Raw genomic sequence first — 26,084 nt, 5'->3', positions numbered from 1 at the left:
GCAATATACACATCAATAAAACGATTTCGCCACATGCTAGAAGGCCGTGAATTCACGATCTACACGGATCAAAAACCGCTCATATATGCCTTCAAACAAAAACCAGATAAATGTTCACCACGACAAATGCGGCATCTCGATTTTATATCCCAATTCTCTACGGATATACGTCATATTCCGGGCACAGCTAACACGATAGCAGACGCGCTCTCCCGCATCGAGATAGATTCGATCACCTCTGCTTCTCCTGTAGACTTCCGAGAGCTAGCCACAACGCAAGCTACAGATTCGGAACTTCATCAATTGTTAAAGGATCCTATGTCGCTCAAATTAGAGCCGAAATCCTTTCCACCTAACGAAATCGACCTATACTGTGACACATCATCCGGAACACCTCGCCCCTTCGTGCCGCATAATCTCCGACGAACCATTTTCGACCATCTACATGGACTTTCTCATCCAGGAGCAACAGCAACCACTAAGCTAATTTCGAGCCGTTATGTTTGGCCGGGCATGCGGAAGGACATCCGTCAGTGGGCACGACATTGCATCCCCTGCCAGAAATCGAAAATTCACCGCCACGCCTGGACACCGATAGGAAAGTTTACACTTCCGGAAGCAAGATTTTCCCATCTTCACATGGATCTGATAGGACCACTTCCGCCAGCTGACGGGAAACACTACTGCCTTACAGTGATCGACCGTTTTACCAGATGGCCAGAGGTCATCCCAATTGCCGACATATCTGCTGAGACGGTATGCCGAGCCTTTTTCTCAGGTTGGATCGCAAGATTCGGATGCCCTACTACGATCACCACCGATCAAGGACGTCAGTTCGAATCGAACCTCTTCCGAGAACTGACCAGACTTCTCGGCACCAATCGCATCCATTCGGCAGCATACCATCCCCGATCAAACGGTTTAATAGAACGATTACATAGACACCTGAAGGCATCGCTAATGGCACACGAATCCTCCAAATGGACCGACGCCCTTCCGGTAGTCCTCCTGGGAATTCGTTCAGCACTTAAAGCCGATATAGGCGCAACAGTAGCTGAACTGTTATATGGTACCCCGTTAAAATTACCAGCTGACATCATTAGCCCCGACACCCCACGAATTTCTTGCGAATCTTTTGTCAGCCAACTAAAAACCCACATGGCCAATCTGAAACCGTTAGCAACTTCCGCTCATTCCACAGAGAAAATTTTCATTCATCCAGAACTAAAAGAGTGTACACATATTTTCTTAAGATTCGACGCAAACCGACCTCCTCTTCGTCAACCTTACTCAGGCCCATACAAAGTGCTAGAAAAACACGACAAAACACTAGTAATTGACATCCAAGGTCGCAAATCCACCGTCTCAATTGACAGAGTAAAACCAGCGTATATCTTACAGGACGAACCACTTCAGAAATCTAGTATAAAACCCGTCCAATCAAGACCATCACAGACACCATCTTCATCTGCAACAGCGAATAACAAAAAACTGGAAACGACCTCCAAAAAAGATCAAACTGTTACCACGAGATCAGGCCGTCATGTTCATTTTCCTAAAAGACTAGTCACCATAATGTAACGTTAAGCGATTCGTTCGACATCAGTTCTATCGCTCGTCCCTCACTGGGGGATACTCTGTGGGGAACGTCACTCTCCACATCTTAACAGTCGTAACGAACCCCAGGTGGTAAGAGTTATTACTTCCTGGAACGGGACCGGACTCACCCTGTGGGACCTTTTGGTCAGCCAGTTGCCTTTTGTTAGCCACATCGTCGAGTCATGTAACTGTTACGCGAGCAGAAAATAAACGTAGTTTTGTTACTGTTCGTCTCATTCGTTTTTAATCGCGCGGAGTGACGAGAAGCAAAATTAATAGCAGTAAAAACACTACAGTCGAACTGCCTAGGAGTGCGTAGCGAACAAACATTTTCATTTATAGATATAGATAAATTGATTTGATAGCATTACTTAGTATTTAGAACAAGGCATTTCAAAATAGATTGGGCGTTTGGACTCCTTCGAGTGCACGATCCGCCATAGGCGTACTTATAATTAATGTTATCGAAAGATTTACATATTGAAAGATTCTCTAGTTGATCTTGTGATAATACAAACATTACAGTTTACAACAAATAGTGATGATAAGAAAACTGAGCAAATGTATTACCAGATAGAAGAAATGAAGTTTGATTATAAAAATAAGTTGCTATCTTGGACAATTTTAACGTTTTTGGGGTAGTTAGGATAACAACCTTGTAGTTTTACACATGGAAAACATTAAGTGGTGTTTGAAGTAAATAAAAAAATTTAAATATAACTTAGAAAAGAGAATATAGTAAACAGAAAAAGAAGTGGAATATAGAAACATTTTAAAATGTACAAACAGAAGTAAATTTAGAGAAGGAAACGAATGAATAAGCAATAACATTAGCTAATGATGGAATCAACTGGGAAAAGAAAGGACCAATAGAAGCAGCAGAGAAGTTTTTTGGAAGAAGGGGAAGTAAATCCGAGAAAACTACGGATATCTGAAGATTAAAGTTGATTTACAAAAGAAATAAGTCGAGGAAAAACAGAACAAAGAAGAAGAGGAAAATCAAAATGTAATTACCACGAATGTAGGAATGAAAAACAAAACTGGATGAGAAAGAAAGGTCAAGTGTATAGAAAAAAGTTAAGTAACGAACAAGCGGAACAACCTTCAAAATTTAGGTTATTACAGCATTAACTCAAAACTAAAAAAAAGTATAACAATATAACAAAAATAACAGGAAAACTAGTAATACCTAAAGAAGCATAAAGGCGCTGAAAAAATTATATAGAAGGATATACAAGGAAATGAAATAAGAAATAGTAACGGATTTATAGAAAAAGTACGAGACGTTGACTGTACGGTAATCGTCCACCTCTAACACTGTCGGAATTTAAAACAGTTATTGAGTTATTGGGAGTTTCTACATGAAATCCTTAATAATCAATCGGACAGATTATTATGGATTTCTATTAGGATATTTTGCTTAATAAGGACTTCTATAAGAATTTTTTCCTTGATAAGGATTTTATATAGAAATCCTTAATAACCTGTTTAAATTCCGAGCACCCCTTATATTCCTATTAATTTCAAATAGAAATCAATAGGAATATAAGACATATTTTGAAGAACCGTTTGAAAAATATGGGAGAAAGTCATTGATCATCTAAAAAAATAAAAAAAAACTATTAAAAGTATCAAAGTGACTTATGTTTTAGTAACACGTAACAAAATATTTCATAGATTTATTTACGTAACCGATCGAACGTTTTTTCGGTCACTGAATAATAAATATTTACGTTGATGGCAGTAGCCGAGCTAATTACAATCTTTGTACTTCCTACGATAAGAATTTCAATTTACTTTCGTTTCTGTTTACATTCCAATATTCAATTTTCATTAACTATTACTCCGAATCGTAATATAAAAGTATTATATAAGAATTTTTTCCATTTAAATCAAAGACAAAACTGTGGTGCGAGAGATTAAATATCTACTATAAAATCTTTCATGATATTTTCTTCGTAAATAAATATAACACATCCGCACGGCAGGTAAATTATACTTATTTATTAGAAAATTTCGATTAAAAATTTAAATATTTATTTATTTATTTTTAACATATTAAAATAAAAATTCTTAAGAATTCGTCAGTAATATAAAATTTTAATCAAAACGAAAATGTTTCCGTTGGAATGCAATAAATATTAACGTTTCTGATAATTTTTATGTGGTTTCTGATACTTAAAATTGGAAAATATGCTTAATAAAATTAAAAATATAAATGACAATACAAAAAAATATATCTCGACTCGCTAATATTAAAAAAAAATAAAAAAATTCATAGGTCTGTATCGACATTATATCATTATCAGTAAACACTTATCTATTGAACCACCTATTTTCTGTGCAAAGTGCAAAAAGGAATAGTTGTGTGGTTAAGACAACACTTGGATATTTATTTCTGTCGATTGTCACATTAATAGGAGTCATTTTTATTCATTATAAACAGGATATTTGCGCGGTAGACCAAGTAAGTAATGCATTCTACGGATATTTTCTACTCATATACATATTGGAATTTCAATAAAAATTACTTTTTACTTAGAAAATATACAAAAAAAATATTTTCAATGGACGAAATTTAAGCGTCCTTATTTTATTAAATGTATAATTTTTTTTTTAAATTAGGAATTTTTTTAATAATATTTTTAACGGAATATCTACGTTGAAAGTTAATAAAATTTTTATTTTATATAAATTTCAATATTCTAATTATTTACGAATTGTTTAATAAATTTCAGTGATATTTTGTGAGGAAACCTTTGTTTAAAATGATTAAATTTTCGGTTAATATATTAATTTAATTGTAATGAAGTGTTCATTATCAAATTTTATCGATCGGAACGTCGAAATACATCAGGTATTTCCTGGATTATGATAAATTTTCTATTAAACAAATATTTAAATAAAATTACATATGTATATATTCTTATTATTCTACTCATTTGCAGAATTGACTTGGGTGGATTAATATCATGCCTTTTTGTAAAAGTAAACCGAAAAAGAAAGGTAATATAATATACAGTTATGATTTTATATATATTACACATTTAGTAATTAAGTTATTAGTATCATTATATAGTTTTGCACTAATTTTATTAATAAATTCACTAATAAAATGATGTAAAAATCTGCTAATGATATAAATTAATGGTGCCCAAGCTACTCGGTCCAAATCGGACTCGCCAATATACTTGACATATCAGTTGTGATAGAAATAAGCCTACTTTTTGTATGTAGAAATGGAATATACAAAATATTTAGGGTCTGCTTACCTTCGACTCGTGCGCAATTTGGCCACTCAAAAGATCACTGATTTACCCTACGTGTCCTGCTAAGGGTTACTTTTTGTTTCGTACTTAGTGTTTATGAATTTGACTAAAATTTATATTTTCTGTGCAGAAAGGTTCGTCCAGTTTCAGTTTTAATAGTGAAAAGGTATGTGTTGTCCATGACGTGTCGTTAGGAATGAATCCATAAACTGAACAAATAAGATTAAATCAAATATTATTTAGTAGTTTTTTTAAATAATACGTTTATAACACTGTATGTTGTGTTTTATTAAATACTAATAACAATATTAAAAATATATATTATATTGTTTAATAGATAATAAAGTAGCCATATTTGTTTCAAGTCATGATTCTACATGACTCCATCTACACTCCTCAAAGGCCTTATTGTGTTTTGCTTTGTACACTACAATCTACACCGCCTGCAAGTCAACAAGAATAAGGTGGCCACACAGGATACTCGGGAGAGAAACTGATTTTTTTCTTTTCAGATCGGCATCCGCTAAATCTTCATTAAGATGTTTAATTTTTAAACCTCCATCGATTCAGTAACCCCATTACTTGCGAGCTTATAATAACCACAGTAGACATCGGAGTAGGATACATTTCAAGATATACAAGCTACCAAGATACTACAAAACCCGAATTGTGACAATTGTAAATTCAAATTGTCCAAGACTCGTCACCATCCTGCTGCTCAATAGATGATTTGCTCGACACTACATCCTTGCTGAAAGCACATTTGTTGCACAATGCTTCATTGATGAGTGAATTTTTCGCTGAGTGTTTCGTACTGTCTCTCGCACGAGTTTCCAATACGGAAAGGCATCAAAGTTACATTTCATCAGAATCATTGTCCTCAACGTTGCAACAATAAGCTGGGTTTCTCTTGCCCATGTAGTATTCACATGGAAAATTCTTCCAGTGAGTGCGTTAGTCTCACGGAATAGAGGAAACCTGCAGATGGCAGCATCAGTGGTATCATTCAAATTATAATGGGGACTATTGGTTGATTTAGAAGTTATAGTTATAATACACGCACGCAAGAGCAATCCTATCTTGCGACAGACTGTTCAATTGATTGTCAATGCACCCTATACAATATATTAGCGTTGTCTGTCCGCGTTCGATGCCCGCGATTCGTTGAATCGCGGGCATCGAAAACCTTCTACATTTATGAGGGACGTCGTCTCCCTAAAACGGGACGTTCGTGCGTCTAGCCAAGCATTTGGAGGACAGCGAGACACGAAACTCAAACTTGAGAATGTCTCGCCTACATCAGACGTATGGCTACGTTATAGAAAATAATATTAATTATGATAATAAACATATTGCACATATTACCGGCAAAACCCGATTTTACGCCAAACTAGTTTGGCCTAAGCGTGTCAGGCCAAACTAGTTTAGAATTATTATTCAAGTATATTAATGGTTAAAATAAAATTAAAAGGCAATCAATTAGATGAACAATATTTATTCAAACATAGTCTACTTAATAATTATGTTAATTTATTACAATAGGTTACGTTAGGTTAGAACACGCGTCTCCACAGTTCCCGGTCTTCTGATTGTTGGAATCAGAGAGAAGCCACCACCGGAGACGCACGTTCTAACCTAACCTAACCTATTCTAATAATTTGGTTGCTAATATTTATGGTAATTTATTAGAATAGGTTAGGTTAGGTTAGAACGCGCCTCCCCATAGTTCCATGTCTTCTGACTGCTGGACTCGGAGACGAGCCGCCACCTTCGATACCTAGGGTAACATTAACACCGTCTTTTATAATTAAGTAGACTATGTTTGAATAAATATTGTTCATCTAATTGATTGTCTTTTAATTTTATTTTAACCATTAATATACTTGAATAATAATTCTAAACTAGTTTGGCCTGACACGTTTACGCCAAACTAGTTTGGCGTAAAATAAGGTTTTGCCGATAACACATTATATAAACCTTACAATTAAAATTTAAAATAATTTTTATTATTTAATTTTATTTATTAAAATCGCATTAATTCTAATAAACTTAGTATTTATTTATTTATTTCTATAAGTTTGTTACACAGCATATTTTTAAACTAAGTTCTTTGGAGCAAACATTTGTTCTTTTATATCATCATGGGTAATTTATTATCAAATGCTATGTTAGTGTTGATTATTTTTGAGATAAATGTAATAAAGTTTGACGTACAGTACATGGATATTAGCGAGGTTGAGGCCGAAGTTTTAAACGCGAAAACGTGTACGTCGGATGTTCAGCGCCGTTTTCCTGTAAGCCTAGAAGTTTGACAATGGAGTTTGGAAAGTCAGTGGAATCATGCTCGACATTCCAAACGCCATTGTCAAACTTCTAGGCTTAAAGCGGCGCTGAACGTCCGACGTACACGTTTTCGCGTTTAAAACTTCGGCCTCAATCTCGCTAATACCTTGTACTGTACAGTACGTAAAATTTCAATTGTAAGGAATAAAAGAAAACCAAGAATAAAATACATCTTATTTTTGATTTTTCTTATATTATGTATATTATGTACTGTACATTGTACATTATACAAGGTATAATATATTTATATATTGCATATAAAGTGATCTAACCTTTATACATTTTCACTAATATAAGCTATCGATAGCCTATATTTTCGTATGTATTATAGAATATTAAATTTATTTGGGATAAACTTTTGAATAATTTATTCAAAATACACATAAAAATGGTTCTAAATATTTATTTGAAAAAGTCTGTTTCTTGAATATATTAGATGAGTGACGATTGATAAGAATATATTTCGAAATGTATTGCTACATTACAAATTTAAGGCGTCTTGTATAGAAAAAGTCATTAAGTATTCTAAATTTAAATAAAAATACATTCCATGACTTTATCATTAAACTAATAGACAAAATACTATTTAGTTTCAGCAGATTCTTAAAAGTATATAAATAATCATCTGCATGTTAATAGTTCTTTTGAATGCACAATTCATTGAATCTTTTTCATATATTTACTAATGTTTTGAACTTATGAAGTGAATAAAATTTTCATTCATTTATCCTCTTTTGTTATTCCAATTAAAAAATAATTGCGTATTAATTAGCTAAGATGTGTAAATGGATACCCATCAGCGGCGTCCGCAGACTATAGAAAAGAGGAAACCGTACATTATGCATTGTACAGTACACAGAAGTTAATGCGACCTAACTTTGCATAACCACTCGGCCACTGGTAGGCCTTAAATTTGTAAAGATTATACAGAAATCTTATCACAGGTAAGATAAAAAACCAATTAATTTCTCATTTTAAAATTCTAGATTGATAAAACTATCAAATATCTGTTCATTTATTTATAATCCTATAAATTTACTTTAAAAAAATGTATAATAAAACATTAATGTGAAATCGTTCTGGTGTAGACTATACCAGACTGTATAAAGACTATACAAAGCTGCTGTATTTAATTATATAAACTTATTTTGAATATTTCGTGTTGTAGGCATAGTATTTTATATCTATTCTCAGTAAGATAATTGTTATCAGTAAGTTTTTCGTAAAAATATCCGGTTTGCAGTTATGGAATGATAATTGAAAATACAGTGCTACCTCATACTTCGAACGCTTCAGAGTTCGAATGACCTCTAAGAATGAATTAAGTTCGAAGTACGAGGCAACACTGTATAATAAAGCTTATTTAAATAACGTCATTCGTGTAAGATGCTTAGAAAAGTGCTTTTCAAATATTTTCATTTATGAAATGAGAATAAAATATGCAGTATACTGCAAATAGTTTATATTTTTACTCTTCCGTCTGTTACATAACAGAGGGAAAGAGTGGCCATCAGTCTAAAAAATGACCCCCGAAAATTTTTTATATTTTTGGACCTTCGGGGACCTTGAAACGTCAAGAAATGCAAAAATAAGTTAGGGGAGATTCTATCTGTGTGGGGGGGAATGATTTTTCACTTACTTTCAAGCTTAATAACTTCTGTGCCTTTTGTCGGAAGTTTCTGAAATTTTGCAAGGTAGTTTATGTATTGGGGAAATATTTCTAGAAATTGTCAGAAAAATGGAACCATTGATTCAGGAGTAATTAAGTGGGTGGATAATTCCTATACTTGTGGAATTCATTCTCATTCCCACTATTAACGTTTCTTGATGTTTTTTTTTCTTTTATAACTTTCGATGGAATAAACCAATTGAGTTCTAACTTTTTCAATATGTTTATGTTAATAAAATAGTTATTAATAATTAATAATTAGCTAGAAAGATTTTATATGTTGAAGAGAGGGGAGGGTAATATTTTAAAAATAATTAAATGAACCCCATTTTATGAGTAATTTGTATTAGTAATTTTATAGAAATCTGAAGACTTATAACTCTCCAAAATGGCGTATTAATAAAAATTACCATTTATATTTCTGACACACGAGTTTATCTTTTCATACAATCACATATCTGACAAAAGATAAACAAAGAACATGAGTTACAAATACATATATAAATTCAATTTAGGACAGACAAACAAACAGATTACAAAGTTAGAAAGAATCAGTCATAATTACGACTTATACTGAAATTGAGATGTAATTTTAAATGTTATACTCGTGATATTAAAAATAATTCCATATCATATTGTTGATATAAAATAAATCTGATATCAAAACTACGCATCACGAAAAAAATATTATATAATTAAATTAATAAGTTTAAAAATTGTATAATTTTCTTGATAAAAATTTACAATTAAATCCACTCACGTGTTAATTGTATATGTATCTTATTATACTTTTAAATATAGCAAACATTATTTTTAGAATTAATTATAATAAAATCAGAGATTATCATAATTTAGATAATAATAACAATGTAATTATCATAATCTTTCATTGTTCTTTCGTAAGTTTTCAGTGTTGAAGAAACGAATTTTAAAGAAGAATATTTTAAAAATATTATTTAATTATTTTGAAGGCCGCATTTATAAAATTAAGCAATATAGTAAAATTATTCCAGATGTTTTCATTCGATATTTTTATCGTTTATATAAACAATCGAATTAATCAATTCAATATCAACTCTTTCGAAAGATAACGCTGCAGGATACGAAATATGGCGGTATCAGGGCGTAAGCTAATTAAAACTAATATTTACTTAGCTAAAATGAGTAATTTAGATTATAATTAAAGTCTCGAAATAACGTATATAATGCTAAACGTTATATCGAGGTGGAAAACCCTTAATTTGTTATAATTAAAATTGATTCTGTCGCTGTTATTTGATACACAGTGATACGTATCAGAATGTATTTTTGTACTTTGATATGTTATGTGCTAACCGAGTACGTGTAAAGCGTACTTAAATTATTTTAAATTAAATTTTTGAATTTAAATAATTTTAAATTTTCTATTTTATCAGCTACTTCGAAGTATTTTTAAAAATAATTTATTATTGTCTTTTGCAGAAATCAATTCAGTTCTCTTAGTGAAATGCCACTCAATTAACCAAGCTGGAAATTCCGAATCGTCATCAAATAAAACAAAAGATCTGGATAAAAACTCGAAAGGTTTTAGTGAAAATTCAAAGAGTAAAACAGTGCAAGAAAGGAAAAAAAGCGAACAAGAAATAGGAGAAAATAAGAAAACTTTTAATCAATTAGTAGTTAAGAGTAAACGTAACAGTAAAGTTGCTTCTCTAACAGACTGGAACGAACGTAAGTATTGTAATTCTTTTATGTACTAGGTGGCAGTTCGAGCACTCGGAGGCCAACACTAGTTTTGAGGCCTTCAAAAACATCTCTTTTTGAAACTGCTAACTTTCGGAAGCCCTTAGAGCGCGCTTCTTGGGCCTGTGCCATGATCCGCCATTTTATAAGCTTACTATTTCAAATACAGAAGAATTACGTTTGTACAAAACGGGCAAAAAATATGAAATTTTATGATGTTATCTATAATATCAGTAATGTTGAATGTAGGATATAGAACAGAATTTAAGATAAAAGCATAAACTGATATAAAAGTAACCTGAATTACAGTTTATAGTTTCATTTTACAGGAAAGTAATTTACGGTTCTGAAATTTTTCGTGTTATTTTTATAAATTTTGATTTTTCTACTTTTTTTTTAAAATTTATATTTAAAATTTTATAATTAAAAATTTGTTATCTTTATTCCTAAAATGTATTATCGTTAAATAATTATATTCAAACATATACATGTAAATATTTTACTTGTGAATAATATAAATTCGAAGTTTCTTATGATTGCTTTTTTTAAATAGTGTTGGAGGCTCATCAGTAATTTCATAAAAGTAGAAATTTCTTGAAAAATAATAATTTGACAATGCAATTTTTATGAAATTAAAAGGAATATGTTTAAATCTTTAGTAAGTAATTGTTATGAAATTTCGAATTTATAGCTATATTCAACGAAGCAATATACATCCATTTTTTTATTTTCCTAGCTGCTATATAACAGGGAAAAAGTATGGCCATCGGTCAAAAAATGGTCCGCAAAGATTTTTACATTTTTGGACTCGGGGATCTTGAAACGTAGAGAAATGCAAAAACAATTTGGGAGCATTTTTTCTGTATGTATGGATGTTAGTTTGTGTGTTGTGTAAGGGGATTCACCTACTCTGAAGCTTAATTACTTCTGTGCCTTTTGTCGAAAACTTCTGAAATTATTCAGGGAAGTTTGTGTTTTAGGGGACAATTTTTCCGAGAATTTTCAGGAAAATCGGACGATTGGTTAGGGGGATATGGCTTCATTCCTTTAATATCTGTCGAACCAATCTGAATACTTAAATTATTAGAGATGTAAAGCAATAAAAAATGTCTGGAAAGTCCAGCAACAACGTTGCAAAACTTTTATCATTAGCAATCAGAAAATGTAAATAAATATTTATTACGTTTAATATTTTTAACAATTTTTTTTTTATCATCTTTAATTTATTATTCGAGTCGTAATTAGACACTGAAATAAGACAACCTCGTATTTTTTGGCATTTACTGTATAACTTATTACACGTCTTATAAGAGAAAACAAATCATCTTTATTCTACAAACTGCAGGCTGAACGGGCAACCATTTTTTTCTCTGTTTTAATTTACACAAAGTGGAATAAAACTTGCATTAACATAACAATAATTAAACTATTTAAAGTATTGTTTACGTATTTACAAAGTTTCTGTAAATTTAAATTACGAATGAACCAGATATAAAATATTATCTTAACTATTTGATAAACATGATGCCAGTTATATATATCAATATCGTGATTTATTTCGGAAGATATTATCAATTTAAATTGAAATTTCAAGTCATAGAAAGTAGAAAATTTGACGCTACATCAAAAAATCAAAATAAATTCAGAATCAAATTATTTGAAACAACTTATCAGACATATAAATGGGCTGTAACAAATTCGAAATGCAGTTTTTACTTTGCCAATTGTTATATATAACAGAGGAAAAGTATGGAGAAAAATAATCCTCTTAAAATTTTTACATTTTTGGACTCACGAGAAATGCAAAGATTTTCGGGATTTTCTTTTTGTATGCATGGATGTGTGTATGTGGGTGTGTGTGAGAGCAGAATTAAATAAAAATTTTCATGTAAACAGGAAAAAATTTGCTTACTGCATATTATTTCTTAACACTGAGTTTTTTCTGCTTTGACGATTTACACATTTACCTTTGTAATAGAAACACAGACGAATTTACCCGCTTTAGTTTTAAAAATGTGTAAGGAAGAAATACTTTAAAAATATATTAAAATTAAATATCAAACAATCAATCTTTATTTATAGTAAGGCAAAACCAGGTACAGGGGATTAGTATTATCTTTAAGTTTAAAAATATACAGGTAGTTTATACATTATTCTGTTAGCCAAATCTATAAATACAACAGTAAAATTATACAATTTTTTGATAACAAATATGAACATATAAATAAAATATCAACAAATACGAACATATAAATACATTATTATTCCTACATAATATGTTTACATAGTAAATCTTGATAACAAAGTAATGAATCAGCAATAATTTTCAATTAATTCAATATTTTTTAGCTCATTTGTGATTTGAATAAAAATTATTTATTTTAAACATTGCTTATTGTTAGGTTACCTATCCTAGCTCTGTAGTTTAAGTCTTGGTTCGTATGGATTATTTCAATAATTTGATATTTTTTATGATATTTTTCTAATGCAGCACAGTCCTTAAACAAATGAAGTAATGAAAAGTTCCTAATTTGCATCAATAACAGAATTCTTTAAAAAAATTAATATTAAATATTATTGATAAATAAAGAGAATTTGTTAAGTCTGACTTGAATTAGTAAACGTTTAATATTTATGTTTATATTAGCAGATAAGATGTTCGAATCTGTAGGTATACTTAGAGTTTCCAAGTACCAAGGGTGATAAATCGACTTCATTATTAACTTTTGATTTTTTATAATAGACTGTGATAAAAGGCTGATTCCACCATTAGTGTATAGCCGTGTTTCCAATTATCCTCTGAATTATCAAATATTCTGCTCGAGACACCAAATGATTGAAGTACTTTATTAAACTTGTATTGCCATGTGTTTGTTTTTGAATTTGAATCGTTGATTTGGGTACACATAATTTGATGTATAAATCTTATATTGTCATCGTTGGTATTTACTAATCTGTAGTAGAATTTGATCAGTCTTTTCAGAAAAAAAGGGAATAGTTGATATCTGTTCGTTACTACTCTTATGGCGTATCCTGGGACTGTTCTTTCGATTTTAAATAGTTTTCGTAGGTAGCTGATGCGAAACTTTTCCATATCATAAAATAAACCTAAGGCCCATATCGGACTAGCGTAGAAAAATGAAGGAGTAATTAGTACGTTAAATATTTTCATCTGAAGTTTTAAGTCAGTAATTTTTAAAGCTGAACATAAATAACTGACATTGTTATAAGTAGATTAATTTTTGTAGTAAGAGCTTTCAAATGTAACCGAAAATTTTCATTCTAATTAAAGGTAATACCTAGATATTTTATGCTACTGACCAATCAAAGAAGTTGCCCGTTTAAGTAGAAAGATTTTTCTTAACTTGCTATTTTAATATTATTTCTAAAAATAGTTATTTTTGTTAATTGTAAAAGCCTTACTGTCCTTAAATTGTAATAGTATTGTTAATTGTCTACATAGTAATATAATAGTAATATAATATAATAGATATAATAAAGAAATTTTGTTCTTTCCTGAACTAACTCTCATTACTGTGCCAATCTTTAAACACCAGTATAAAGTCCTATTAATAAGTAAAGTCCAAGTAGACAATTAACAATAATAATTATTTTTGATTTGGATACATTAATCGATAAATATATAGTGTTCAGATAGTTATTTACCTTGTCGAATGTTGCACGAGTTGGAGCAATTAGTACTAGGTCGTCTGCATAAAGTATATAATGGAAAGTTCGACCATGGAGATAAATTCCTTCTGTCTCATTTAAAAATAGATTAACTTTTATATTCATGAAATAGATAAAGAGTGATGGTGATATTCCACGGTTTATAGTTGTTTCTTGATAAGTTTGATTGCCACGAATGATATTAATTTTGTAGTAGGAAAACAATTGCATAATAGAATCGGAAAATTTATTTCCAGCACTGAATAGTTTTAGTTTATTAACTAAAGTAGGAACATGTATGAAGTCAAAAGCTTTAGAAATGTCAGTAAAGGCTGAATATATTTTCCTACGTTTTTTGTAAGTAAATCTGAATTATTGAAGATAGAATATAGCAGATTCAATTCCCTTAGATTTAATAAAGGCAAATTGGAATTTCGAAGTCAGGTTTTGTTCTTTTATCCAACGTGCTGCTAGAATTGATGTAAATCATTTTCTTATAATCGGTAGAAGGAAGAGCTATCGGGCGATAATTTTCAGGCTCATTCCGGTTTTCTTTTTTGTAAGCCATAAGTATTTTAGCTGAGTTCCAAGATTCTGGCAAATTTAGCGAATTATAAAAATAATTAAATGAATAAAGTAATATTTGTTTAGCTGACCGTGGCAGTAATTTTATGAATTTAGCAATAATTAAGTCAATGCCTGGAGCCGATTTTAATTTCAGTTTACGAATTGATTATTCTAATTCTTCATAAGTAAACAGTGTATCAGATTCTTCTAATATTTCATTATACAGATTTGTTGATTTCATGGATGGCATTTTTTCAATATTGGGTAATCTCTTGAAGTAAAAAGACCAAGTTGAAAAATCAATATAGGATTGGCGTTCAAAATTTTTTCCGTAGTTTTTGTATTGTTGTAAAAAAAATCGTTATTTTTATTCATAATCAGCTACTGTTGTAATTTTTTTAAATATTTTATCTTTTTGAATTTTAGTAAGTTAAAGTATATAAATTTTAGTTTTTTGTAGTGATTAAATGAATCGTTTGTATAGAATTTTCTGAATAGTGATAAGGCTTTGTTCTTCTTAATTTTTAAAATATAACAGTCGAAGTTGAACCAAGGCTTTTTAAATATATGAGATTTTGTATGGTTTATTTTACGTACTTTTATAAATTGTTTTATTGAATTATCCAATTGTCGATTCCATCTTCTAGTCCACTATTTAGTATGTATTTAATTCTTTCACTAGTTTGTAATTGATATTGTTGATAGTTATAATAAGTTACTTGGTAGGGTATGGGTTTATTCTTGTAAGCTTGATTTTTCGCCACTTCGATAGTTCTTACAGGAAAATGATTTGATAAGTCACAGTTTAAAACTTGTATATCCGTACATAGATCTGCCAATAATTCAGAGCATATTGTTAAATCGATTACTGAACATCCAGAATTAGTTATACAAGTTATTTCTGACGGATAATCGTTTTTTTATTCTTCCAATTATATATATAACTGTAGTTGGTAAATACGAGGTATAATCTAGTAATTGGATTCCTAATTTGTTATGTTTTTTATCCTTAGACTCTCGCGTGTTTCGAATTAGCATATTCGATCCCCTATATTCCAAGTCCATATTTTGTGCAATTCGAGCGTTCAAATATCCTATCATTAGAAATATATGGGAAAATATTTTTCCACTTTTCAAAACCTTTAAAAATATCGTTTAGAGTCTGTAGTTGTTTCGGTGGTACGTAGACCAGCATGATTATTATCACTTTATTTTCTAGAAACTTTATATCTGGATTGGTGATTTGTAATAATATTGTTATATAATTAGTGGTTTTCTGAATAAATTTTATTTTTCCGATATTTCTTTTTAGTATCAAACTTAGCCCTTTATGTGGACTACCTGGGCCGTCTGGTTTTTGTGCTATTGTCGATATAATTTTGTATTCTTCGTTATTTTTTATTAGATCTTCGGTTGGAGAGGTCATCCAGGTTTCTGTAATACCCAGTATATCAGTGTTTCTTAATAAGTATAAGAAATCGTTACTAGTAGTTTTCCTTGACAGTTCCAGTTTGTTATTATTGGTTGTACGTTTCCCTGGTTTCCATTCTTATTTGTTTCATTGTTTTCTTTTGTTTTTATTATGGTCTCTGATTTATTAAATTTTCTTGTAAGGTATATTCTAAAAAATCATCAGCATATACTAATTGATTTTGCATAAAACTGTATGTGATTTTTGTTGATTTATTAGTACATAATCATTTTGTAATTTGAGTTAAACTCCTCGTTTTTTCAAATCGATATGCAGTAATATGGTAATAGTAATTTTCTTCTACTACGAGACTTTTTAACTAAATCGGCTGCCATATTTACATGTTGCCACTCTCCCAATAATTTGTTTTGTTTCAATCTATTAAATGCCATTAAAATATTATTTCTCAGTTGTTCCGATTTCAGAGTTAAACATTTAATATTAATTTTAGAATTAGGTATACTATATATAGATTTTATGTCTTCATTTTCATTGCATGTAATCTTTAGAGAATGCGTCAAGAAATTCAATAATTCTTTATGATTTACATCCGTTAATTTATTTATTTGCATAATCATATATCATTAATTTATTATTATTTATTGCATTGTTCAAAGTGTCTATCTTAAATTGCATTAGCTCTTTATCATTACATAATTTGGTTAATTCTGATTCAATCTTTTCATTTCTTTCGTTAATAAATTGCAATTGGTCTTTAAAATTAATTATTTCACTATTAACTGCATTAATTTCCTTTCGGATAAATGAAAATTGGGTTAATGTTACCTATGGTGCCAAAATGGCGGCTCATCTCTGATTCAAGGAAACAGAAAGAAAACAGTGGGGACGTACGTTCTAATCTAACCTAACCTATTCTAATAAATTACCATAATTATTACAAAACAAACCTGCTTAAAAGAGAAGAATTTTTCGAAATCCAGAGATTTTCTGTATTTTTTTTTTTTTTAATTTGTTCAAAACAAAAATATGCCAAACCGAAAAAATATTCGATACTGCGCGAGCCAGTTTACACATGTTTTGCTGTATATAAATTATATATTTTTAAAAATAATATTATTATTATAACTTTATTTGTTAATTTTAATTAATTTTTGATGTAAATATTATTTTATTTACAGTAAATACTCGTTTTGAAACAGCACGAAAATTATTTGAAGAAAAATGGGAGAATCCATCTGAGGTTTCAAATTTATCAATTTTATTTTACTAATATGAATTATATAAATTGTAAAGATGATTAATTTAATAATAATATAATCGAATTTTCAGCCGTCGGAGCAAGTAGAAAATTTTAAAGTATTAAAAATATTAGGAACGGGTTCATTCGGTAAAGTTGTATTGGTTCAGCATAAAACAACAGAAGAATATTATGCCATGAAAGTCTTGGATAAACAAAAAGTATTTTTTATTTAATTTAATTTAATTTAATATTATTTTATATAATATTAGCATTTACAACTTTGTTAAATAAGCCTGTACAATTATGCAAAATCGAATTTTTAGCTTGGTTTACAGACTTTGTGGACTCATCTGACCATACAATCCTCTTTCAATCTTCTAAGTCCAGTCTTTATAGTGTTTGGCAAATTAAGTCGTATGTAATTTGGTACGTTTAGGCTTCTTGGGTTTAACTCTTGTTTTCAAATTGTTACGTTTTAGGCATCTACGGATAGTTGAAGTTCTCACTTCTATTTCTAAGCCATGTTTCAATTGCCTCCTTACTGTGATGATGTATCGCAACTCCACTCACTACCAAACGTACGCAGTGCCTTTCTGTTTTGGCGCTCAACGTTTTCTTCCTGCCAGCTCTTAAATTTTATGGTAGCTCACTATTTTTTTTTTTTTTATGGATACACTCCAACGCTCAACACCAATTTCTAATGCTGTTTTTTCAACAGAAAAACTTTTGTTCAGCAGGTTCACAATACGGAGTTTCTTCTCACTGGAAAGCTTCTTCATTATGGCGCATATCAAGCAGCACATTTATGCTCTAATATCTCGTTAATATGCACGAAATTACATTGTTTAATGTTGATGTTATAAATTTATAAATAAATTTACGCGTCAAAATTCTCCCAATGCAACAAGCAGAATTTATACACTACAGATATTTTAAAAATATGAACATTATTTTAATTTTTGCTGTTATGTGAATATTGTAATAATATTACTATATCTGATTTATTTCTTTTCCCTTTTACTTTCGCATATCGAATAATTTTCGCTATTTTTCTGTAGTACGTACCAACATTGGGAGAATTTTGACGCTTACTGTATGTTCGGTGCCGTTACGTCATCACAGATATGTGTTAAGCGCTACATTTACTGTATACTTTGCTTCCGTTATTCCAAATTTTCATGTTGTCTCGCAATTATTGTGATTTTGAGCATATCTCATTGCGTTTAAAACTTGAGTGCAGAGGCACCTCTGCATTGGGGCACGTGTTCCCTTTTCGTCTCGGTTGCCCTTTTCTTAATTTCGTAGGGCCCAAACAACAGAAAATTCGAGACTTATAACCTATTCTACAATTATAAAAGAAACTAATGAATGATATTCCGTCCATTGCCCCATGCAACTTCGTCCAATGTTGACCAAAACCCCATACCTTGTTTTCAAGGCCATGTTAGCCCCGAGTGCAATCAGTCACCTTGTGGGAGCGCTGATCTGACGTTGAATCGTGGAGTTTGAAGCTTCTTGTGTAAGGTACGTTGCCCCTTTTTATAGCTTGTGCCCCTTTTTTCATAGTCTGCGAGAGCTGCTGCTTGAGTGGAATGAATTTTCTATTTTCCTTGTTTGGCTGTCGACATATCGAGCCTCGTTTTTCGACACGATATACATCCGCCATTTTACTTCCTAAAAACCACAAAAAAAAATATCACATTGGCAACATGTAAGCAAATAGAACAGACTTTCATCGGAAAGATGTGGCAATATTGTAGGTATTAGGGGCATGTTATATGCGAGTTATAAAGAACTTGTTTTTGTGTGTTAGGAAGATTGATTCTATTAAATTTTGGTGGTTAAAGGTCGGAGATAATGACGGTCGTGTGTATTTTCACAAGGATCGTACTTAAATACGATTTTACTCGTTATTAGCATTTAAGCTTTTTGCCGTTTTATAATAGTTAAAAATATAAAAAGTTTTTTAAAATAAAATATGATAACAGATGGCGCAACCAAAATTTTAAACGTCGTCCGGAAAATCAAGCAACTCATTGCTGGTTTATTTAAAAATAATTCTTCAGTTACGGCATTATTACATAACGAAGAAACTTATCTTTTTAATTCAAATCAAAGATACATTATTTAAATTAATCGATTTGATTGATAAGATCAAGAGATTGCGGAGGACTTTGTAAGATATGTAGACAATATATAGGATGATTAACTTCCCTAGAATAGAAATTTACACCGATATTAACTCTGTACGTTTTGTCACATTATTTTTCAAAATAATAAAATAATAATAAATAAATAATGAATATATTTTTATTTCATTTGTATTATCTATACATATATATTCACCAAAATCACACAAAGCTAAGCATCTCATAATTACTCCATCACCTCAATAGTTAATAATTGGTTAACACTAGATATATATACTACATATATTGTACTGCACATAACAATTATATTAAAGGATTTAATTTTTTTTATCTGTAGTATAATACCGATACTTGTATTATTTTATATAGGCCTACATCTAGAATTCGTATCAGGTTACGTTAATGTTACAGAACAAATATATTTAAAATAATTAGGCATTACACAAAAAATAGGGTGCGAAAAACCTCTGTACAAAGTTTCCTTCATTTTTTAATAACGAATGTAATTGATCGCCATTCAACATGTCCAACATTTCCTTCAAGGTATCAATAGGAAAAAAAAAAAAAAATAGATCAATAGTTTATAGGGGAGAAAATTAAAATAAATAGTATAAAATGCATAATAAATAGAACGATGCTAATGAATAGTGTAATATATATAATATTATTATTGTTAACAGATAGTGAAATTAAAACAAGTAGACCATACTCTTAATGAAAAGAGAATTTTAGATGCCATAAATTTTCCATTCTTAGTCAATCTCAAATTTTATTTTAAGGTAAGGCTATAAATTATTATATTTTTATACATTTAATTTACATTTTATATTGAAATATCCTTTCTATTTTCGACTGTCATTTTAAATAAGTATTGATTAATTAATAAACAATTTGAAATATAAAATAAATCCGTGTTTAGAAGCTAACTTAATTAACTCATCAGCTTTATTAACCTTACCTTAGTTTAATGTTATTTATATTTCATTACAGGACAATATTAATTTGTATATGATTCAAGACTTTATTCAGGGAGGTGAAATGTTTTCTCATTTGAGGAGATTAGGAAGATTCAGGTATTAACATTATTAAATTTATTTAATAATTATATATGAAATTCTTTCGTTAATTAATTCAATATTTAATGGCAATTTTTAACATTATAACAATATTAATATTGTGCTTAATCGTGAATATGTTGTAGCTTTTCATTGAGTAGCTTATTGTAAATATTCGGATCAATAAATGTATATTTTATTTATAAGACCATTCTTTCTATCACCATTTCATAGTCTAACAGTCTAACTTCACCAATCCTTCACCCCCTCAAAAATTCCAATAACGCCGAGCAAATGCAACTAGTTCTATATAAAAACGTGAGTTAAAAGTTATTTATATATCTGAATAAACCGAGTTTTCTTTACGTTTATAACACCTAAATAAGGGACCAATTTCCATTAGAAAGTCCTTTCGCGAGCAATCCCCCACCCGTCGCATTGTCGTAAACAAATAAACCAAAACCTGTAGCATAATTGACAATGTTGCATGAAACTTTGCACCCGCTCCAGCAATTCGTGTAGAATAAGTGACGATGTATATTAATAGTAATTATAACACAATGTTCTTTTTATTTTCAGTGAAAACTTCGCAACTTTCTACGCTTGTCAAGTCGTAATGTCGTTCGAATATCTTCATTCCTTGGATATTCTATACAGAGATTTAAAACCCGAAAATATTCTTATTGACGAAATTGGATATATACGAGTAAGTTTATTTTTGCCAAAATTATAAAAATTATGATTATATTTAATAAGTGCTTTAAATGAAATTATTAAGTTTATTGCAACATAAATATTATAAAATATAATAAATGTCGATATCATATTTAATAATTCTTACAAGTTCGTTCGTGTTTACAATTACAGTTTACGAGATTAATAAAATGAAACTAATGGATGTAAATGTTTGAATTTCTTATAAAAAATATTTTATTTAAATAAAGAAAATTAAAAAGATAATAGTTATTAATTAAATCAAGTAACTTGATACAACGTAGAAATATTTAATACAAAATGTTATTTTAGTAGAATTTTATGCATCTCTAGCCTATAGACTTGCTTGGATTCTGTATGACATAACTTAAATAACATACTACAGGTTTATAAATCGACATGTTTTATGCAATTTTTCTCAAAGTTTCCTTATATCGCTCTCCAGGAAAGTTTACGGGAAAGTTTTAGAGAAGTATCTAGTGTACCAGAGCCCCTTAAGCTTCCACTCCATATCATCGAGTGGTGTTTCCACTTCCATGGACGAGGACCTAGAAGTTGGATTTTGGGTAGCGGTGTTTATGTTATGTAACGGTAATGTTTACGGCAATAATGTGTGATACGTAAATGAATGGATGCCACGAACAAATTAGATAATGGTTCGATTGTTATCGTGAGGAGATGTTTATAAGAATACGTTGTAACGAAACTGAGACTCTTCTATTGATGAAATTCCTGCTGACTGATGCATTAAATGGGCAGGTGGATTGTGTAATTTGTGTTACATTTACTGCTAATTAGTTACCGAATCTTTATCAATACTGTGTCCTATTTTCTGGGATCAGAAAGGAGGACATTTTCTGATTTTGAATATTCGATGTCAAATTTCGTAATGTAAAGTTTATAGACCGATTGCCGGTTTTAAGTTTAAAGAAATCGCACGAGCATTACACATGGTTATTTTTGCTAATATATACAACTCCACATGGCCGATATTTTGACGAAATTTCTTGACGTTTTTGTAGATTATGACGATGGACATGCACGTCCTTTCCCGAACCTGCAGGTTATAAAATGCTTAAGAGAGAACGTTAGAAGCGTGTCGTCACATTTGCATTTTCGTTTCAAGCCGAAACAGAAAACCTGCACCGCGGAACTCAGTTTCGTTTTCCTAGAAAATACCCCTAGTTGGTATGTTCTTAAGAATAGAATATCGATCTACTATTGTGAAGATAATTAATACACGTACTTGTATAAGTGAGAAATATGTGTAAGTATTGTAAAATAAATCTACTGGAAGACTTGTGATGACAGATTTATTCTATTCATATATAAATTTTTTACTCTCTGTCGGCCCTACCGTTCTTATTCTATTCACATTAATAAATTAGCATTCTGTTTTTAACCCGATCGCTACCCAATCGGAGGTCAATTAACTAATCTGAATATTCGATAAATTACTATAAAATTTCGTTTTGACAGTTAGTGGATAGATATATTTTTATCGTATTTAAAAATAAACCTGTAAAAAAATCTTTAGTAAAGTAAAACAAACCATTTGAATTTTAATTTATGTATAGATCTAATAGATCTATACGTAATTCTAATAGATCTTATCATATTTTGTATCTTACACAGTTACAATATATGATTATTGTACCTTAATAAAAACATATAAAATTTCATACAGATAAATCTAATGCATATTTTAAAGCAAACTATTCTCAAACAACCCTAGTGAATTAGCTATTGTTTCTCATATTAACAGATTTGCATTTATGGTATTTGTATGTAAAAATATATATGACAAATTGCAAAATAGTAAAATGCTAGTTCTTATATTAATTTTAACTTCTGTTTTTAATTTACTGGAGTCTCTTTTGAATGTTGTAAATAGAAATCAAATTTTTTGATTCACAAAGTGGAATTCCCACAAATGAAACAAATTAAATTATAATATGACTGAAGAAATTTAATCACAATATGACTGAAATAAATTATATTATTTAAATATTTTAGATAACGGATTTCGGATTTGCGAAACGAGTGAAAGGAAGAACATGGACGTTATGTGGAACACCAGAATATTTAGCTCCTGAAATAATTTTAAGCAAGGTTTGTTTAATTTATTATTTATTTATAGACTACTATATACGTTAAATTGTTAATAGATAAATTTTAATTAATTAATTTGTTAACAGGGATACAATAAAGCAGTAGATTGGTGGTCTTTAGGCGTTTTAATATACGAAATGGTAGCGGGTTACCCACCATTTTTTGCGGATCAACCGATACAAATTTATGAAAAAATTGTTTCGGGAAGAGTAAGTATATAATATATATATTTATTTAATTTCGGTTTTCAAAAATCGAAAAATGTTTGAGGACCCCAACATTATATACAGAAGGCTAGTATTTAACAGACTAATTGGGAAAGGTGTAACCGCTTTTGCCGAAATTCCGTTAAATGTATTTTCAAAACACATTAATAACAATGTTCAATATATAAGTATAAATAAAATATGGTAATATATATACCCACTAATGCATCTGTTAAAAATATAGAAAATAAATTTACGATAGAAATAAAACTTTATTTTAATTTGACACGTCAAAAAACTGTACAATGTAATTAAAGATCTGTTGGATTGGTTGAGATAATGTACATTTTTACGTAAATTTGACGTCATTCTTTGGTATTTCTCATTTGTCAAACTGAAGTTTTGACGTCAAATTGACGTTTAAACGTACAGTACAATATACTAATCAATCGAACAGACCATTTGTGTTTCCACCTAACTAATTCTTACTCATTAACCTGGCATTTTATCATGCTTTATTCTTAAATAAAAAAGTTTTAAATTTTTCTTATAGGAAAAATTTTTATCCGTTAAATCGAAAGCCTCAGATTCGAAATTTTTTGATGCATAAAACAAGAACAACTTTATTCTTACTTTTACATACAGTAGGTATTTAACAATGGCTTTATTTAGCATGTATATCCTATAGCCTATACAAAACGATAATCATTTATTTTCATGCAATTTAAGTCAGATGATTATTTCATCGCTGAAACATGGCAACAATTGAGACTGCGTGCCATCACAATGGAAACAACATTCAGTAACATATTGTTACTAACAGATATTAAAATTACACAAATCAAATATCTAAAATGTTATAACAAAGGTTACACTTTTAAATTTTATTTAAAAGTCTGTATAATAAATTCTTGTTTTATGAATTATTGACCATAAACTTTCTGACTGGAATCAAAAACTTATTGGCCGTTGTATTTGCTAATCAATTAAATTGATCATCATTCAAAAAAACACAATTTTTATGCACACATTCTGCAAGCGCACATACAGCTAAGGATTCAGTCAAGTAAAACCGAAATAGTTTTTCTCCCAGAAGCACCATGTGGACTGTTTAGCCTGAAATTCACCAGACCTGAATCATGTGGAGAATACATGGTCGCAGTTGCAGGAATCAGTATCTAAGCCACCCAAACAACACAATAGGAGACAATTAATTAGTCGTATTAGACAAGAGTAGGCTTTTATATCTCAGGAGTAAAGTGGTCATCACTTTAAAGCTTCCCTAAAGAGTAAGATAATGTTTAGCAAATGATAGAAGACATTGACAAAATACTGACATGAAAAATTAATATTATGATATGTTTTTACTGTTAATAAATCGCCAGTAAAATAGAAATTCGTGCTTTAATTTTTCTTATAACTAATGAAAACATGGAAATTTTGTGGGGATAATCTCTTTGGTGTGTATATACACATACATTCATACCAAGGAGATTATATTTTTTCGAACTATACGTAATTATTATTAATTTAATAAATTAAATATGTTTTTTTTTTACTTTTTGTGCAATCAATATGAATTATAATATTAAATAAAAATGCTGATAACGTTGACGGTAATATCCGCCATACTTGCGCTACTCCACTGATGTAAATATAACCCGCTGTTATTTCTTTAATTTTTGTAGGTAAAATTTCCATCTCACTTTACAGACTCTTTGAAAGATATCTTGAAGAATTTATTGCAAATAGATTTAACCAAACGATACGGAAATTTAAAAAATGGAGTTAACGATATCAAAAAGCATATGTGGTTTTCAAAGTTAGACTGGGTTGCTATTTATGAAAAGAAGGTAAGATTTTTACCTGTTAAATGATTGTTAGTATAAATTTTTTATGAAATTAAGAGATGAATTCTAGGTAAAAGCTCCGTTAATTCCTAAAGTTACTTCTAAAGGAGATAGTCGCCATTTTGATACATACGCCGAACCGACAAATATTATTAGGAATACGGTCACGAATAGATGTGCGGAGGAATTTGCAGAATTTTAAATGTATTTTTAGTTAAGAATTTCCAAAATATAAAGTGTACAGTGCCATTAAAATGAATTCGTGTGAAAATAATTCAAGCTATTATCCAAAACGTCCGGATTCAATTTCCGGTTTTATTTTATGTGACCAGCTTGCTCCTATAATAGCTGAAATTCGAAAGGAGGAAAAATTATCGTATATTTTTCAATTTTACTTTTTTGTATATAAACAATGTAATATTTTGAATAAAATATTGTTAAAAATTGATGATTTTTATTGTGTTGATAAACAATACTAGCGATTTTG

General features: G+C 29.9%; 1 protein-coding gene across 3 annotated transcripts; it reads left to right on the top strand.

Annotated features, from left to right (window-relative positions):
* Window positions 1-3,927: 3,927 nt before the first annotated feature.
* On the top strand, window positions 3,928-26,041 carry LOC136983619 (cAMP-dependent protein kinase catalytic subunit beta-like). 3 transcript variants are annotated; one of them, XM_067280412.1, is made up of 12 exons: window positions 3,928-4,066; window positions 4,548-4,605; window positions 10,342-10,590; window positions 17,449-17,510; window positions 17,600-17,728; window positions 20,341-20,439; window positions 20,651-20,733; window positions 21,295-21,421; window positions 23,446-23,541; window positions 23,628-23,750; window positions 25,436-25,600; window positions 25,668-26,041. In XM_067280412.1, the coding sequence occupies exons 2-12, from the start codon at window positions 4,572-4,574 to the stop codon at window positions 25,797-25,799; spliced, it is 1,299 nt and encodes a 432-aa protein (XP_067136513.1). In that variant the 5' UTR covers window positions 3,928-4,066; window positions 4,548-4,571; the 3' UTR covers window positions 25,800-26,041. The 3 variants fall into 3 exon arrangements, with proteins under 3 accessions (XP_067136513.1, XP_067136514.1, XP_067136515.1); XM_067280413.1 differs by lacking the exon at window positions 3,928-4,066 and adding an exon at window positions 4,386-4,456; XM_067280414.1 differs by lacking the exons at window positions 3,928-4,066; window positions 4,548-4,605 and adding an exon at window positions 9,863-10,005.
* Window positions 26,042-26,084: the final 43 nt, after the last annotated feature.

This window comes from Centruroides vittatus, unplaced genomic scaffold (assembly GCF_030686945.1).
Source record: "Centruroides vittatus isolate TY-2023 unplaced genomic scaffold, ASM3068694v2 contig_884, whole genome shotgun sequence".
NCBI lineage: Eukaryota > Metazoa > Arthropoda > Arachnida > Scorpiones > Buthidae > Centruroides > Centruroides vittatus.
This window is presented reverse-complemented; position numbering and strand designations above follow the sequence as displayed.

Coding starts and splice junctions, on each gene's coding strand:
- LOC136983619 (XM_067280412.1), top strand. CDS start 4,572: ATGCCTTTTTGTAAAAGTAAACCGAAAAAGAAAG. Junction 17,729..20,340: donor AAGTCTTGGATAAACAAAAA/GTATTTTTTATT, acceptor TATTGTTAACAG/ATAGTGAAATTAAAACAAGT. Junction 21,422..23,445: donor ACGAAATTGGATATATACGA/GTAAGTTTATTT, acceptor TAAATATTTTAG/ATAACGGATTTCGGATTTGC.